Source organism: Apis dorsata, unplaced genomic scaffold, assembly GCF_000469605.1.
Source record: "Apis dorsata unplaced genomic scaffold, Apis dorsata 1.3 scaffold_1055, whole genome shotgun sequence".
NCBI lineage: Eukaryota > Metazoa > Arthropoda > Insecta > Hymenoptera > Apidae > Apis > Apis dorsata.
This window is the reverse complement of record NW_006264153.1, coordinates 166,909-185,392: the sequence shown is the minus strand read 5'-3', so window position 1 is coordinate 185,392 and position 18,484 is coordinate 166,909. Positions and strand designations below refer to the sequence as shown.

The 18,484-nt window shown below is 25.3% G+C and overlaps 3 protein-coding genes across 8 annotated transcripts; 1 reads left to right on the top strand and 2 right to left on the bottom strand.

The window, feature by feature from the left end:
* Nucleotides 1–392: 392 nt before the first annotated feature.
* Nucleotides 393–10,101, bottom strand: LOC102680547 (mediator of RNA polymerase II transcription subunit 12). Of its 6 annotated transcripts, none has more exons than XM_006624391.2 (12): nucleotides 9,326–10,101; nucleotides 8,144–8,850; nucleotides 6,912–7,692; nucleotides 6,121–6,437; nucleotides 5,406–5,937; nucleotides 4,713–5,306; nucleotides 2,757–4,471; nucleotides 2,250–2,675; nucleotides 1,705–2,176; nucleotides 1,334–1,620; nucleotides 1,079–1,240; nucleotides 393–752 (listed from the first exon to the last, which is right to left on the bottom strand). In XM_006624391.2, the coding sequence occupies exons 1-12, from the start codon at nucleotides 9,867–9,869 to the stop codon at nucleotides 546–548; spliced, it is 6,744 nt and encodes a 2,247-aa protein (XP_006624454.1). In that variant the 5' UTR covers nucleotides 9,870–10,101; the 3' UTR covers nucleotides 393–545. The 6 variants fall into 6 exon arrangements, with proteins under 6 accessions (XP_006624454.1, XP_006624456.1, XP_006624457.1 ...); XM_006624393.2 differs by having other exon boundaries at nucleotides 393–746; XM_006624394.2 differs by having other exon boundaries at nucleotides 1,352–1,620.
* Nucleotides 10,102–11,311: 1,210 nt separating this feature from the next.
* Nucleotides 11,312–14,707, top strand: LOC102671507 (MATH and LRR domain-containing protein PFE0570w). The gene is made up of 4 exons (XM_031514536.1): nucleotides 11,312–11,374; nucleotides 11,560–12,730; nucleotides 12,797–13,483; nucleotides 13,582–14,707. The coding sequence occupies exons 1-4, from the start codon at nucleotides 11,312–11,314 to the stop codon at nucleotides 14,214–14,216; spliced, it is 2,556 nt and encodes an 851-aa protein (XP_031370396.1). The 3' UTR covers nucleotides 14,217–14,707.
* LOC102680319 (kynurenine formamidase) lies at nucleotides 14,317–16,691 on the bottom strand. Its single transcript, XM_006624390.2, has 8 exons — nucleotides 16,110–16,691; nucleotides 15,955–16,045; nucleotides 15,759–15,860; nucleotides 15,405–15,539; nucleotides 15,225–15,303; nucleotides 14,952–15,143; nucleotides 14,733–14,868; nucleotides 14,317–14,637 (listed from the first exon to the last, which is right to left on the bottom strand). Exons 1-8 carry the CDS (start codon nucleotides 16,116–16,118, stop codon nucleotides 14,500–14,502), a joined length of 882 nt encoding a protein of 293 aa, XP_006624453.1. The 5' UTR covers nucleotides 16,119–16,691; the 3' UTR covers nucleotides 14,317–14,499.
* Nucleotides 16,692–18,484: the final 1,793 nt, after the last annotated feature.

The window sequence follows — 18,484 nt, the reverse complement described above, 5'->3', positions numbered from 1 at the left end:
ATATTAATAAAGATAAATTTATTTTTTGTATTCATATTTAGAATATTTAATGTAAATATATAAAATAATAAATTTTATTAATATTAATAATCAAATTTTATTTAAATTATTGTTTATCTGTAACCAATTTGACAAATAAGTTATATTATACTATTACTATTATTATTACTATTTATTATTATTATTATTATTATTACTATTACTATTATTATTTACTATTATTAATTTTAAAAAATTGATATGAAATTTATTATCAATTTTACAAAAAAAAAATTGTATTTTAATATATTTGATTTACAAATATATAAATAATAAACTGTTAAAAAAAATAAATAAAAGTTTCTTGTATATAAACTATTAATATTAAAAAGAAATAAAAACCAAAGAAATAGTTTTTAATGCTTTTCTGAAATTCTTTCCATTTTATTGCCTTTTTCATGGCACGCTTTACATTCATTGTAAATTAAGTTACATAACTCTTGTGAACTAGATTTACACACTTTATGTAAATTTTACAATTATCGTAATTATTTACATATTAAATCCTAATAAGGCGGCGGTTGATGTTGATAATGTTGCGGTGGTTGACTCAAGTGCCGCTGTAAATGCGTTACTAATTGCTGAGTTGGTTGTTGTCCAGCAGCATTACCTTGTTGTTGCTGTTGTTGTGCTTGTTGTTGTTGTTGTGCTTGTTGTTGTTGTTGCATTGCAAGCATTTGTTGCCTCATACGTTGTTGGTTTATCGCCTGTTGCTAATAATTCAAATAATTAAAACTAATTATTTAAAATTAAATAAAAGTTAAAGTTTAAAACTAATTATTAAAATTTAATCTAAATTTAATCATGTATGTATATGTTGTATTTATATTTTTTTATATGTATAAATAGACTTGCAATGCAATAAAATTATGATGATAATTTTGATTTTTTTAATTATAGAAAAATTCATTACTTGCTTTTTTTTAGTTGTTTAAATGATATTGAACAATTGAAATAAATCAAAATTTTCAATATAATACAATTCTATATTAAGATATTTCAAATATGTGATACGAAAAAAATAATATAATAAATTTACCTGTTGAAATTGTTGATTTTGTTGTAAACCAACATTACTAGTGCCTACACCTGTTACTCCAACAGTACCAGGTTTCCCACTAGTTTGTCGGTATGGTGGTGCTGGTTGATTTTGAACTCCACCTCCCATTGGACCCATTGTATTCATTGTGACATTTGGAGCCTAAAAAATATAAATAATAATTTTTAATTTTAAAATTAAAAAAAAAATTTCGAAATGTTTTGTCAAAAATATTTTTATTAAAATTATATCTACTTTTTTCTTAAATGGTACCTGAAGGTACGGTGGTCTTGTAGCTCCAGGTTGCATACGTTGTTGTGGTATATATTCTTGTCCTCTTTGAGGTCCCATTATTTGTTGTTGATTAGTAAACATCATATTCTGTTGTTGATTTATTAAACCTTGTTGCTGCTGCTGCTGCTGCAATAGTTGTTGTTGCTGTTGTGCCTGTTGAGGTGCTTGTTGCTGTTGTTGTTGTTGCTGTTGTTGCTGTGGTATCATTTGTTGACCTCCATATCCTGCATAATTTTGATTCATTCCTGCTAAAAAATATTATTTATAATATATGTTATATTATAACTATATACTCTAAGATATTTATTACATAAAATAAATCATTATATTACCTTGTTGCATTCCAGTATACATTCCTTGTTGTTGTGGCTGCTGTTGCTGTTGTTGTGAAGCAAACATTCCTTGTTGTGGATTAATATTAGGAGCTCCATGTTGAGCTCTTAATTGTTGCCTAATGAATTGTTGTCTCTGCATTCCTTGAAACGCTCCTGGTCCACCAACAGGTGTAGCATTTGGTTGTTGTTGAGAGTTTATTAATTGATTGGACGGTAATCGTAAACGTAACATGTGAGAAAGTGCTTGTTTTGATTGATTGTTCATGCCTGGCCTATCATATCTTGGTCCAACTGGAGTTGGTGGTAATTGTTGACCATATCCGTATTGTTGAGCTGGTGTATGAGTTTGTTGATTAGTATACCAAGGTTGTTGATGTTGTGGTGGTTGATTAGTAAACATTCCAGGTTGTTGACTGACAGGTACTTGTTGATTTCCAAATGCCATTTGTTGTAATTGATTTGGTGGTTGCTTTATATAAAATATAAAAAATATTAAAAACTGAAAAAATATTAAAAATTGAAATAAAAAATCAAAAAAAAACCTGAATTTGCTGTGAAACAGGTGTGGTAGGTGTAGCAGCTCCTTTATTTCTTCTATGTCTTCGAGTCTTCATAGCTTTTCCTTTGCTATTGGTAATAGTATTACCAATTCCACTACCACCAACACTGCCTGCTACTCTTCCAGGGGAATCAATACTCATAGGTGTATCAGCTTTACCAGGTTCTGATTCTTTTTTATCTGGTTCTAAATCTTCTGGAGGTAATGGTGGTGGATCCAAATAATGACTAGGAGGTCTAATTTGACTATGTGTATGATATCGTAAAAGTTTATGAGCATTTTGGTATGTAAGAGGTTTACGTTCTAATTTAACTGCTCTAAACCAAGCCCAGGAAATAGGTGCTGGATTTTTATGGCCCTCTAACACTTCCCATGCAGATACTCTTTGAGAATCACATACTTGCAAACCCTAATTTAACATATGTTTGTATCATTTTCTTTTTTTTTTATTAAAATACTATACAAAATATTTTATTTTATGTTTTTTTACCTGTTTCTTATCAATACTATCAAAACCAGCTATTTTATTGCCTTTTGTGTCTGTTAAACATCCAACTGGCTCACATGTAATAACTTCCATTGTTAATTTTGGCAGTGGTAACAATTGTCTGACATATCGAATACTGGAAGAATTTCTATCACCAAGTTCCTTTTTTAACTTTTTCATCAAATTTTGATAATGTTTCTTATTTTCATCTTTTTCAGATTGTGAGTCAGAAACTAGTGTAGAATGTATTAAGGTTGCTAACATATCTATGACAGTGGTAAATAATTCGGAATTATTATTTAAATCTATAACACCATAGCTAACCAACTGAACCAATAAAATAGCCCAGTCTGTGGTAGCAGTAGTATTTCTTTGTATAGTATCAAAAACTCCACCGACGAGACTAAATCTTAATTGCAATGCATCTTGCAATACCTCTCTCGTTTTAGGATCTTCGGTAGCGAAATTTTTTTCTTCTTTACTAATATTTAAGAACTGCGATAATTGTGAATGTAGAGACATCAGAAGACCTTCTCTTTGATCATCTTGACCTTTAAGGCAAGTCAGTACTAATGAAAGGAAAGGTTGATGATTAAATAGAGATGGTGATTTTGATCTATTTCTCTCACGACCTGTTGCTGTCTTTGACCAATTTCCAGATTCTAATACTTGACCCGCTACTTTTAAAACTCGACCTTGTACCGCACTTGGTAATTTTGAAACGAGTGGCGCAACTAACCATATTGAACCAGATCGTTTGTCTGATTTACTAGTCATAGTATTCAATTGAAACACATCAATTGCAGCTTTAGCAACAGTATCTAACCATTGTGAAAGTTCGTTTGATCCTGGAGGAAATTGTTTATACATGAGTTGCAAATCAAGCCATGACATTCTTAAACTCCATTGTTCCAGATTTTCTAATATATTTGTTATGTGAGTCTTTTGATCAATAAATGCATCTGTAGAAGTTTCAGGATAACAAATCATATGAAGTAATCGTTGAGCTTGACGAGGTGTCAGCATATTATCAAGCAACATATCAGGATGACAAAGTTCTTCTGGATTTTGCAAACATCTTTCTAGTACCCATTCTTGACTGCAAATTTGTCTAAGAACATGTTGTGCAAAGTCTGACAATCCTTTTACATTTTCTGTAGTCATTCCAGCACTACTACTAGATGAAGATATTGCTAAATCAAGTCCCAAATCATCGCCACCTCCTAAAATATCACTGGTACCTAAGATATGGCTAATAGATAATTCACTTGGTCCACCTGTAGTCACACCAACACCAACACCAACACTTGCTGGTCCTCCTGCTTTATTTGAATGATTCATTGGTACATCTGGTTTCTTTGGTGGTTGTTTACCAGCAGTTGCATCAGCGACAACTAAGATAGCTTTAAGTACAGCTAAAACTGGACCAACTCTAATATTATTGTGAGCAGCTGCCAGCAAATGTCTGTCACAACTTAATTTTATACTGTAACCTCTGGAATTTCCATTTGGTAAAGGATGAGGGCTTGTGCTCACAGAATATAGTGCTGGTTGAGGACATTCAACTGTTTTAAAAAGTCGTAGAAGTAAATGACATGTTAAACGTGCTCCAGCTTCAGCTTCCATATCTGCATCTCCACGACCCTCATTACAAGCTTTAACTAATGATGGCAATGCTATATGTACAACAAAATCTTCTAAAGAGAAACAATGTCTTGCTGTAAACAGAAAAAAATTATTTTAATTATTTATTCTTAAATTATCTATCATAATTATTAATAAAAATTTTAATAAATTTAATACTTCATCAAAGATGTCTATTATAATAATATATTAATTTTTATTAATTTGTTATTATTTTACATATTTAATTTAATGCAAAATTGTTGAATATTTAAAAACTTTTTTTATAAACAAAGACAACAAAATTAATAAATATAAATTTAATATAAAATTTACCAATTAAAATTGATGTGAATACAGCCAAAGAATTATGTATACTTAAATCTTGTACATCAACTTGATTTAATACATCAATATAAAAAGTAGAACTATTTGAAGAGCAACAAAGTGCCATAAGAACTCCAAGCCATTCAGCGTTAAGTGCATTACAGCAAGCTGTTAATTCTGCGCATGTTATTGCGATGTCGTTTAATTTATCGTTATCCGTTTCGCTACAAACTGCAACTATTGCATTGCAAACAAAACTATAGCGATTTGCCGGTGTCTCATTCAATTGTCTAGCCCATTGTGGTTCGATTTTCCCTCCTCGTCTTGGACTAGTAAAAACGTCTACCATGAATTGCGAATTATACACATGACTCGATGTTGTCGGTTGTAATGTACTATAAAGAGCTGTTCGGATTTTAGGATAAGCATTACTAAATGCTTCCACTCCATGTGGTTTCGTTTTCAGCAAAGAACAAGATGAATATAAATCGTAAAGATGTGCCAATACGCATCGTTCAGCGGAACTACAATCGCTAGGATTAGATACATGTTTTACCACTTTACAAAGTAAATCAAATACTGCCGTCGTTTGTTCTGGAGACACTGAAATAATTAAGCTAAATATATAATGTCTATTACTTAAATATTTCACAAAATATATATATATATATAATAAATTTTATTTATAATATTAATACTTACATAACAAACAACAATGATATCTTCTTAATACCCCTACAACATACAAACTTAAACTTGTAGTATAACTTCTAACGAGCTGACTATTTCTAACTCCTAACTGTGTTTCAACTTCTGGAAGTTCCTTTAATATTTGTATGCAAACATCTATTAAACCATATATATTTAATGCTAATTCCATTAAATCGAATAAAAATGCTACATGTTCTTGAACCGGTAAATAAGACGATCCAGCCAGCGCAAAAGTATTCAACATTTCTATAACTTGTGTTGCACATTGCCATGTTACTACATGTTGATCAAAATAACTCAAATTTTGAAACTTTAATGTAATTGCCTCGAAGTTAAATTCATTCCGAGAATGTTTTTTTACTTTTCCACCTTCTGCAACATCAATACTAAATTTTTTTCCAAATAATTTGCATACTTCTTTAGTCATTCTTTTAACAATATGTCTAGCATCATCTCTAACGCGACCTACTCCATAAAGTAATACATGTCGTTGATTACAATCATGTTGACTACATGTTTCATCCTAAAAATAAAATATAAAATTAGTAATATTATATTCGTTACTAAAAAATCATTAATTCATATTTAGTTAGATGTATATATGTATAAAACATTTGATAATTTATATATTAACATTTTAATTTATATATATATATATATAAAATTGTTTATAATATTTTAAATATTAATTACTAATATAAATTACTTGTGGTAATGGAAAATGTGTTGTATATAACAAATGTCTACTATGACTTGATGGTATTTTTGAATCTAATCCTTCTTGAGCTCCATGTCCAGCTAGTGCATCTTCTTTAGGACTATCTGGAGCATCCATGCTATTTTGTTGATCTTCTTTAATATGCTGTAATAATTTATCCAAATCATCGTCGATTTTACTATCATCATAATCCATTGTTCGTCCATGATCTGATACTTCCAATTTTGTTTCTATTCCAGGAAATAAGCATTCTTCATCAATTGGTTCTCGATTATTTGGAGTTCCAGGTTTGCTAGCTGCAGGACCTAAATAAAATAATTAAATTTGTATTTTTGATAATAAATTATAAAAAAAGTTAAAAAAAAATAAGAATATAAAAAAATAGTTATATTAAATTTAATATGAAAGTATAATTATTAAAATAATTTAACGTGAATTATGTAAAAGTATTTTTATTAAATATTTATAACAAAAAAATTTATAAAACAAATATAAAATTGCACAAAAATAATATTATATTTTAATACAAATTTTAAAATATTATGAAACCTAAAATCAATTTTTTATAATTTTTTAGCATTTTAATTCTTAGAATTTGCAACAAAAAAATTTGTAGAACGTTTGTCGAAAATAATTAAAAATAAGATGAAAATCGGATAATTCAAATTTTCCTTGTAACTATTCTTACGTATACTTGTTTATGTTTATATGTTTATGTTAATATTGTTTAATGTTTAAAACAGATTTTTTTTAAAGCAATAATTAAATATATATACTACCTTGTATGAGATCTCCTCTTGAAATAAGTGTACACATATATGCATCATGTGAAAATACATCATGTCTAATTAATTCTGAAAATAAGTGAACCAAATTTGTAAACTGAACTTTTGATTGAGTTGTTGTATTATCTAGTACCGGGGCATCCATATCCAAAAATTTCATAAGTAATGACTGAAAAATCGGAAGCACGGGTGGATTTCCATTACTACAAATACTATCTTTATCATCATTATCATTTGTTTCTCCAGTAACTTCACTTTGTCGTTTTTCCAATAATTTTGCAACTGCCATTGCTCTATGTTCTCCCCATCTTTCTGCACTTACTGCCCATTCACATAAAATTTCAACTACAGCAGAATCTTGTTGCGGATTATATTCTGTTTTTGTATCTCGTTCATTGGCATTATCTTTCAATGGTGATGTAAATATTTTAGCATATAATGTATCTAAAGAATTGCTAGAATCCATCCTATCAAAACTATGCCGATCTAGAGCATCTAATGCAGCTAATACTTTAGTAGTTGTTATTCCAGCACTGCTTTGTTGCCATTTGTCACATGACCATTTTCCTTCAGCAGCTTGAGATCTTGCTCGAATATTTTTTTGAGCAATTTTCAATTGCTTTATTATTGGATTAGTTGCACTTACAGGTGGACATGGTAAAGCTGTAGGAGGACACTGTAGATAATCTAAAGGAGAACCATTTAATACAGATGGTGCTTTTCCTTCACCAACACTATTCCACACTAATGCAGTGGGACATTCTAATGTAATAACCTGGCAAGAAGTTTATTACCATTAATTATAAATAAATTATTTATTTATAATTATAAATAAATTATTTATTTATAATTATAAATAAATTACTATATTGTTATTATATTAAATGTAATTTTATTTCTATTCTACCATATTTATTTTACAAAAACTATAAATAACACACAACTTTATTTTATCAACATTTGATAAAATAAAAATATTTCTTTTACATTATTTGAGTAAAAAATAGAAAAAATTAAAGAATTTAAATCTATTTTTCTTTAATTGGATATTCTATTATATATTATATTTAATTGAATATTCTATTATAAATTTTTCACTTTCAGATTTGAAAATATTTATTTTTCTTTGATTATAATATATTAAATATATTATAATATATATAATATAATATAATATATTAATATATATTATATTTTCTTGTATTATTATATTTTATAAATCTTACCTGTATTATTGTTGATAAACTATAGATTACATCTCTGTGATGTGGACAAGACAAATAATCATTAAAAGCAATAGTTAATGGATTTTGAATTTGATTAGCAGTATCTTTTCCAATATTTACATCATTTTTATTTATGGTTGGACTTTGTGGATTAGCATTAGTTTCCACATTATTACACATATGTGCCAATTTACGACAACACAGATATGCTAAACGTCTGGCTAATAATTCAGATTGTACAAATTCTTCTAAATATTGTAATGCTAATGGTAACAGAAGTTTCAAAATTCCATTTTCCGAAGGAGAAGATTTAATTTTGTCCAATAATTCTAAAATCCATTGTAATAATTCTTGTCTATCTAATAATCCCTCTTCAAACATATATTTTGCCAATTGTACACAATAATGCCATTGTTTTAGAGCTATTTTATGCTCCTCATTTATGGCATTTCCAGTTATTATTTGATTATTTGAATTTGGTGTAGCTGGTTGATTATTGGCAACTCCATTGTTACTATTAGTATTATTACTGACATTATTGTTACTATTATTATTACTACTATTATTTCCAGTATTATTCCCATTACAAGAATTGCTTGTAATACCATTAGTATTAATATTATTTGTTATATGATTATTTATGTGATAATATTCTTGTAATTTTGAAAGTTGATCTTTCAAGAACTTAATAAGTGTTCCTGTCCATTCTAAATAAACAAACAAAAAAAAGTTACAAATAATAAATAACAGTTCATTTATTTATTTTAAAGAAATATATAATAAACACAAATAATTAATCATAAATTATTATTACATATAAATAAATATATAATATATATAATATATGTAATATATAAAATATATATTATTTAAAATATTAATAAATTATTAAAATATATATGTATACATGCACATATATTTATGTATTTTTAATATTTATAATAAAAATATAAATAAATTATCGCATGAAAGCAAATGTAAATTAAAAATTATAATTTTAAATATGTATCAAATATATTTATTTTTTAATCTATATAATTTTTGATACATAAATATGTTATTTCACATATATATAAATGTATTAAATAAATATATATAAATGTATTAAAAAAATTTATAGAATTCTATTTTTTTTGCTAGATTTTAATGGAATTAATTTATATATAATTTAATAGACTTTACCTGTAGTTGGATCAGGTAATTGTCTTTTTTTTATTTTAGCTTCTGATACTGCTACTGTATAAGCAGAGCTAAGTTTAATGAACCAAGCTGCTCGTAACATTGGTACTTGATATTCGCAAAGCATCATGAATATTTCTTCTTTCTTGTTGAAATTAGGTGCTTTTTTAGCAAGAGCTATCAATGGTTTACATCCAGACAAATCCTTGAACCATGCTTCAATGCCATTTTTCGTTCTGGCAGTTACTGGCCAGAAATTGTCCTTTGGATTAATCTGTTGTCGTTTTCTTGCTGTATCTGGCATTGTAGAAAGTTCTTCTTTTTTTGCCAAAATTGCATTAAAATATGCTCCTACTTTGGCAGCAGTGACATTACAATGTCTTGCGGTACCAAATTCCTCTGACATCTGAGGCATTGTAGCAAAACCAAGTTTAACATTTGTAGATGTAAGTTCATCTTCTTTTTGTTTAGGTTCTTGAGGATAAACGTCAGGCGGCCCTAATTTTGGCCGTTTTAGTGGCCTCTTTTCATACAATATTCCCATCATGGTATAAAGAAATTATCAAAATTGATAGATGTCTTTTGACATTGTTTAAGCATACATTAAGCATAGAGAATTTAATGAAATGATTTCAAAATTATGACTTCATATAAAAGGCTACGTACGATATATAACCTTTGTTAATGACATATTTACAATTATCCAATATTGTACAAGTAAAGACACAATCATTACACATATAGAGATTTCTAGATGGCGCGTCGTTATTAAAATTATGAATCTGAAGTATATAAGTATTTAAATATAGAATCTGATTGGTTTTTCTGATAGACTAAAAAAGACACATCTATTGGTTGAATAGCCAATAATTTCTACAAACAATACAGTATATATAACAGTATAATAACTTCATATGATGGTAAGCCAGCGAATTTTTTTTATTTTTATTGTGAACGCCAACTATGTATTTCTCAAAAATTTATATTTCAAATAATATATTTTGATGAATATTTCATACATTTATAAAATCTAATATGATTATAATATGATATGTCTCTTAATATTAATTAAAAATAATTGAAAAATTAAAATAAAAAGATATATTTGTGATAAAAACAAGATATTATAATTAAACTTTTAAGAATAAAAATATTATGTATAATATTTATTTATTAGAAAATAATTAAATATATTACTATTTTTAGTTATTATTTTAAAATTTCTAGTAATACCAACTTAACAATATTATGAAAAATCTCTAGATTTAAATCCAAAATTAATATTAAATTCTGCTCAAATAATAATAAAAACTACGTAATTTAGGTTATTTCATAAATATTATAAATTTAGGTTATATTATAGGTAACGTCAATTAAATCACTTTAATATATTTTATTTTTTCTAATATTATAAAATCTTTTTTAATTGTTTTCTTTTTTTTTTTTATTTAAACGAACGTAAAATATATATTATTATTTTTTGTTAAGTTTTGTTTCAAGTAGTAATTGTAATCAGTTATTTAGAATAAAACTTAAAGTTGCGCGATTAAGGTGGTACGTACGAAGTGAAGTGCCTAAAACTTAATAATTGCTTGTAAATACAGTATCTGAATATTATTTATTTCTATAACTACTTTAAATTTCTTTTTAATGTTATACTAATTTTTTAAAAGTCAAAATTTTCTTAAAAATCCAATTCTAAAATTAATTGTATATATAATTCTATTTTATCAAATTTATCTATATTAAATTTATTAAATTGTTAGTCTTAAGTTAAAGTAAAAATAAAATGTGTAGTAAATTAAATAATAATGTGTATTTTCAAACAAACATTAATATGTATATATAATGAAATGTGTTTAACATAATTATAATAGAATTAATAATAATTTTGTTATTTTTTCAATTGCAAGATAAATCAAATTTGGTGATGGATTTTATATATTGTAATATGACCCAACTTTTTTATTAAATTATAATAGAACAAATATGGAAAATACGAAAGATGAAATTATATGTATTTCATCTGATGATGATGAAAATATAAAACAGGTTTGTATTTATATTTTGTTATATTAAAGTTAATTATATTATTATTAATCATTATATTTTTTATTAGTTTAAAATATTTATAATTTTATAATTCTTATTGATATCATTTATTTATTTTTTATTATTTATAAACTACAATTAATAAAGAATTTAAAAAGTTATATATCATTATTTTATTATTTTAGGATAAATGTAATGATAAACAAGATTCAATTACTAAAAAATTAGGAAACAATTCTGATTCTCATATAAAAATAGAAGCTTCTTCAAGTAATTATGAAAAACCGAAAGAATGTACATTAAAAAGAAAAATATCTGAAATAAATGATGTTTCTTGTTTTGAAAAAAGCTCAAAAATGTTTATATGTGAAAAAGAAAGCAATGTTAAATTATGTAATATAAAAAAGAAAGAAGAAAAAGAAATAAGAAAAGAAAAGCAAGAAAATAAAACATTATTGAAACCAAAATTGATTGTAAAAGAAAAGAAAATTATTTCTTCTGTGGAGCAGGATGTATTTCCTATGTTTATTAGTTTATGTTTGCAAAGAGATCGTTCTGAAGATATGAAAACTATTGTTAATAAATTAAAAAGACGTTATGAGCAATTAGATCCTAAATATGCTAATTCCAAAGCTTTTATTAATTTTTTAAATGATAAAAGAAATGATATAATGAATAGTGATAGTAAATTGTTTGTATATATAGCTGAAGTAATGAATGAAATGAAAAATAGTTATAAAGGAAAATCATCTTTATTATTAAATAACAAAATTCGTTCTTCTGATGGAAATAAATTAAATAAAAATAATAATTTAAATGTAGTTACTACAGTATGTTCAAATATGTCATATACAATTAATAATGTATTTAATGACAATGAAATTATATCAACTAATACAGATAATGAAGAAAAACAAGAAATGGATCCTGCTATACAAAGGAAAATTAATGTAATATTAAAAACAATGGAAAAATGTGAAGCATATATAAAAAAACTTGAAGAATCAGAAATCAATTTTGATGATGAAAATAATAGTAATTATATCAAACTAGAAAAATATAAGTATCGAATGGTAGAACTTTATAACAAATATTGTGAATATACTGGAGCAAATCCTGATGCAGATCGAACATATCTACAACCAAAGCATTTTGGTACTACAGGAATTGTTGCTGTAGATCATGCTATTACAAGTTTCATTAATTCTAAAATATCAAAAAGAAATAAATTGAAAAAAATTGGTGCTTTTAGAGAAGCAATAATTTTTCCAGATTATACTGATATTTTAAGATGTGTTACAAAATGTAATGAATTGCATAATTTAAATTTAGATTATAAAAGACAGAAAAAAATTGGTAAGTTATTAAAATTTTCTTCAAATTCATATAAATATTTTACATCATATACATTTATTATTATAGCAAAAGATGCATTTGTTGCTTTGGGAAAATATTTGAAACAATGTCGATGCAATGATTATTGGGATACATTTTCCTTATTTCTTGAAAATGAAGAAGATGATCCTGCATTGAAAGATCCAATGTTAGCTGAAAAATTGATACAGAACCAAAGAGAGGGTGAGAAGAAATTATCTAATGTTTTTGATACATATGTAAAAAAGCAAGAAGAAATGAAAAGTGAAGACTCTAAAACATCATTAGAGAATGAAGAGGATGAAGAGAATAGTATAGAAAATGATGATGAAGAAGATAATGATGATGATGATGTTAGTGAAATTGATATAGATTTGGATGTAGATAAGGATAAAACTAGTTCAGAAGAAGATGAAAATAGTACAGATGGAAGTGAAACATTTAAAAATAATACATGTATAAAAATAAAATCTAAGATAGAAAAAGATATCACAAAAATAGAAGAAATATGTCAAACAAATATGAATGATGAATTAAAAAATAATAGTAATGATAATTCAAAATCAAAAATTAATAATATTGAGAATATATCTAATTGTAAATATAATTTTGAATTGAAATCAATAGAAAATAATGCAGCATCATCACCTAATATGGCATCACATTTAAATATTTTACCTAATATAATGTTTTCAACTATAACAAATAATGAAATTTCTATTGATGAAACAAAAGGTTAGTGTACAAATATAATATTGGTGGAAAATTAATCATTAAAAAATAAACAAAAACATTTAGATTTTATATATATATATAATGTGTATATGTTGTAGAGGATGATCCTAATATTATGAATAAAGATCCAATGGATAATAAGTTATTACAAGATAAAGAAGAAGAAACAGAAGAAAAACCATTGTTACGAGTGTGCTCTTTTGCTAAACCTCCAGATACATGGAAAGATATACAAGAAAAAGTAGATGAATATAATGAAAATGAAAATGCATTAACTGTTAAGGATGTAATAGATCTTACACAAGATCTTACACAAGAAAATTCAGCTGTTCATCAATGTTCAACTATTCAAATTGAATCTAAGGTACTTCCTATTGTAAAAGGTAATTACAAAACATTAGTGATACCAGCAGGTAAAAATATAATTAATGTAAAAAATATTACAAACAATTATGTAAGACTGACAAATTCAAATATTATAACTGCATTAAAAAATGATCCAGTCATATCTCCGCAGCAAAATACAAAATCAACAACTATACATTTGTCATCAAATTTATCCACAGATCAGGTAGTAGATATTAATAATCAAATACAAAATTCACAAAATAAACAAGAAAACACAACTGTACAAATTTCTCAATCTAATCAAATTATAATGTTACCTACAAAACAAAAAGAAAGTACCTCTCAATATCCAAAAACGAATTCATCAATTTCACAATCCAAATGACTCATAGAAAAAGTAAAAATAATTCATCGCGACCATTGTTATGCAAAATTAATAAATGATAGATGACCAATGGATTACAGTAAATAAACATACTAATTTTTTTATGGACAATTTGTAATTTATCAACATTATATAAGTATACTAATATATTACACTAGATAAATTTTTTACGAATATTTAAATAAATTTTGTACATTAAATGTTTGTTATAAATTTATTTGATGTTCAATATATAAATTTGTATGTTCAATATGTACGATATTATTTCTATATAAGTTCTTTTCTAATCATAGAAAATATTACGTAATATCAGTTTCGTCAAAATAAATTCCTCGTTTGTAAGATTTTCTACGATATCAAAATGATCGATATTTTCTCTTAATAAAATATATTGAACATTATCTACTATTGTAATAAGTTTCTAAAATAAGAAAAAAAAATTGTAAATTTTTTTTATAATAGATAGAATATTAAAATAATTGAGTAAATTATCACTTATTTAAATAATATGAGTACCTGAGCACACTCGCGTGATTCATTGATAAATACTGGTGAATCACATTCTCCATTGGTTACAATAACTTTTAACCCTTGGATAGAAGGATTATTCTTAGTATTGAGAGTGGTAAAGCTGTATGCGTCGATTTCATTTCTGAAATATATATATACATATATATATTGCGTATTAATATAAATTGAAATATAAATAGTTTATTAAAATATTCAGATACTTACTTTGTAAGTTTTAAAGCTGTATTAGCACTAGTATTGACAAGAGGTTCCAAATTAAAGATACCGCTTATTAACACGATACCTTTTAATAGATATAAGTATCCATGTTTTGTCATTTCATCTAACCATAATTTATCGTATAAAATACTGGATGCTAAATGTGCACCAGCGCTATGGCCAGAGACCCAAACATTCCTATATAAATCCATCCAATTTATAGAAATTTGTAATTTGTATATTAACAAAATTATCATGTAAATATTAATTATATCATACCGACATTTGAGACTCGAAGCAGATTTTAATATATGTGCAATTGCTGTTTTTATCTGCGATATTATATCCCTAAGTTTAACTAAAGTATAAAAAATATGAAAATTATCTAGAATATTTTTAGAATATTGTTTTTAATTTTATATCTAAAGCAAAATTGGAATAAAAGAAAACAAAATTTACCATTAGGACATAAATCGTAACCAATAGTTATAACTTTAATTCCTTTATTAACAAAGACAGGAGCTGCATATGCAGATATATCTTTACTACCTTCTTGCCAATAACCACCATGAATAAATATGAATATAGGAGAGTCTGAAAAAAATATTTAAAATATTGATTTTTAAATTTAACTTAAAATAAAATATCTAAATAAAATTCATTGTTTATATTGTAACAAATCTAAATAGAAAAAAATTCAAATATGAATATATGACGATTAATTATAATGATTAATAGTGATAATAGATTTGGCTTATCAATATTTTAATATTTAAATAAATCATTAAAATTTTTATTTTTATACATACTTACCTTTAGGTAAGTCAGTTCCATAAATATCATATTTAGTTCCTTTTGTTGTTCCATACGGAATATCGAGTTCACATTTTAAAGTTTTACGAGCATTTTCGGTAACTATAATAATAAATTAATTATTATTTATTTCATAAAAAAAATATCAGCTCATTCTATTTTAAATAATTTTATTATTTTTTTTATTTTATTTTACCCTCTTTAGAAAATTTACAATAATTTAACAATATTTGTATTTGATCGAATCTTTTGCTCCATTTACTCGGACTATAAAGTACTTCCTGGTCCTAAAAGCAAAAAAATATAGTTCAAAAATAAAAATTCTCTATCAAATTTGAAATTTGTAATTACCGAAGACATTTTTAATAAAACTTCACTATCACTTCAATAATAATTATTATATTATTTCAATAATAAATATTATATTATATTATATTATTATTTTTCTTTTAATAACAGAATAATAGATGTTCTGTTTATTATTATTTTCACTATTGATAATTAAATTATGTAAGTTATTTTTCGGACTTTAGGTTTTTTTAAGTATTTTTAAATTTTTAATTGCTGAAAATCACAAATTCATTTCTAAATATAATAAATATTTTATTAAATATGTAATAGACATATGTATTCTTCAGAATTACATTGAAAATTTATGGGGAATACGTTCCATTTGTTAGAGATATTGTCAAAGTAATAATTTTTGTTTTATAAAATATAATTTATTCACTTATAATTAACTGTTTTAATTAGAGATGTTAAGGTTAATAAAAAGTTAAATTTTATTTTATGAATTTATGATATTAATTTATAAATATTTTTTAATTCTCACGTTACTATTTTATGCCATTGATACATGCAACGACTAGCCTAACTGTCATAAATAATTTATTCTCTCTAGAGAGAGAAGAGAAACAGGGGTATCATATCTCTATTATTACTCTTATCTCTATTATATCTACTTACGTTGTTACTTTCTGATATTACTGACTGCCATCTTGTCCTGATATCTGGCAACTGTGCAAGTCAATGAGTTTTATAATTTTTATTATTGAATCTATATTACAAGTGAGGTGCAAAATAGACTTAACATTTAATGGAATTTTAAATATGTCTCGTCAAAATATCGGTGTAAAAAATCGGAATGTTTGATTAATGATTTAAAACCCTGAATAGATTCAATTCAACTATAAAAGCTGCTAAAATCAGCAAATTTTAAAAATAATTAATACATTCTTTTATAAATATTCTTATGCATATATGTATTGTTTAAACTATTGATGTTTTTGCAATAAAATATTAATGCAAAATAATTTATATATTCAAATTTTATTTCCAGAAAAATATTTCAAATTTTCTATTTTTTGGTAATAGTTGATATCTTATTATTAAAAAAATATAAATATAAAATCTACATGTAAAAATGTTCTTTATTTGATTTTCATATGAGAGAATATAATTTTTAAATAATTCATATTACTTATATTTAAAAAATTATTAAATACCATTATAAGTTTTTGAATTTTTTTATAATTCAATTAATCATAAATTAAATTAATTATAAATAAAATAAGAAACAATACAATCAGTATCAATCACTATATTTTTTTTTATAATAACATCAATCATATAATACAAAAAAATTTTAAAATGGCTTGATGCATTCTATGTTTCGGTTAAGACAAAAATGAATAAATAGAAAAACCATATTTGGCAGAGAGAGAGAACATAAAAGGATATAAAATATAATATATAATGTATACATACAACACACTTATATATATATATATATATATATATATATATATATACTTACATATCTTATAGCATGCTGTGGTGAAGGTAGCAAGAATAGGCTATGAGGGTCGAAGATATTGAAAACCAGAAAAACCGGTCCTTTCCTTTTGGCCCCACTCTTCCGTAATGCGCCATTCTCCACGGAGAAGTCACAGGTAGGTTCATAGCAGCTGATGTATCGAGTATCGTGCCACGTCGACGCCTACCCACAAACTACAGGTAAGAGAAACCTTTTCCAGTCAAAAATCCCATGGTTCAACGGATATTTTGTTCGAGAGAACTGAATAATCCACAATATATGCAAGCAATGGGATTATCAACGATAGTATAGCACGATCATCGAATTCTATCAATCTCTCAATTGAAATGAAAAGCACCAATTTAATCAAATGATATTTATTCGAAATTTGTACAATCATTTCAAGAACAAAAAAAAATATCTTTCATAAAAGTTTAATTTTAAACAAAAAGATTGTAATAAAAAAAAATTAAAATGATATATAATTCAATATATAAAATGATTTTGTCAATTGAAAATTCTTTGTGAAGCATCATCTTCATATCTACCTTGATAGTCCTTCTCAGTTTACATTGTCTTGCAACCGGTTCTCGTGTGCATACTAGGTTAATTTATTTGACCCACCGACTACGCTCATTTCCAATTAGTTTCCACAGCATTAAGTAAGTATCCTTTATATTACATTGTCTTTGTTGGAATTTAAGATTAGTCCGTAGCTATTAATAATAACGTTATGTGTTTGTAATTTAATATATAGATATTTGAATCATTCTGAACAGAATACAATGTAAAATATATCGTAGAACATTTATTAATATCAAAAGTCATAAATATTCTATACACAAATATACATAGATAAATAATTTTAATTATAATATGGTTATTTAAAAATTTTAGGAAAAAAAAAACT

What these genes read in the sequence shown, in the direction of transcription:
- LOC102680547 (XM_006624391.2), bottom strand. Translation starts at nt 9,869, where the DNA reads ATGATGGGAATATTGTATGAAAAGAGGCCACTAAAACGGCCAAAATTA. An exon ending in AAGAGGAGATCTCATACAAG is followed by an intron (nt 6,438 to 6,911) that starts GTAGTATATATA and finishes TATTTTATTTAG; the next exon opens with GTCCTGCAGCTAGCAAACCT. An exon ending in ATATCATTGTTGTTTGTTAT is followed by an intron (nt 5,307 to 5,405) that starts GTAAGTATTAAT and finishes TAATTATTTCAG; the next exon opens with TGTCTCCAGAACAAACGACG.
- LOC102671507 (XM_031514536.1), top strand. Translation starts at nt 11,312, where the DNA reads ATGGAAAATACGAAAGATGAAATTATATGTATTTCATCTGATGATGAT. An exon ending in TAAAAGACAGAAAAAAATTG is followed by an intron (nt 12,731 to 12,796) that starts GTAAGTTATTAA and finishes TTATTATTATAG; the next exon opens with CAAAAGATGCATTTGTTGCT. An exon ending in TTCTATTGATGAAACAAAAG is followed by an intron (nt 13,484 to 13,581) that starts GTTAGTGTACAA and finishes TATATGTTGTAG; the next exon opens with AGGATGATCCTAATATTATG.
- LOC102680319 (XM_006624390.2), bottom strand. An exon ending in TGGAACTGACTTACCTAAAG is followed by an intron (nt 15,540 to 15,758) that starts GTAAGTATGTAT and finishes TATTTTTTTCAG; the next exon opens with ACTCTCCTATATTCATATTT. An exon ending in ACAGCTTTAAAACTTACAAA is followed by an intron (nt 14,869 to 14,951) that starts GTAAGTATCTGA and finishes TATATATTTCAG; the next exon opens with AAATGAAATCGACGCATACA.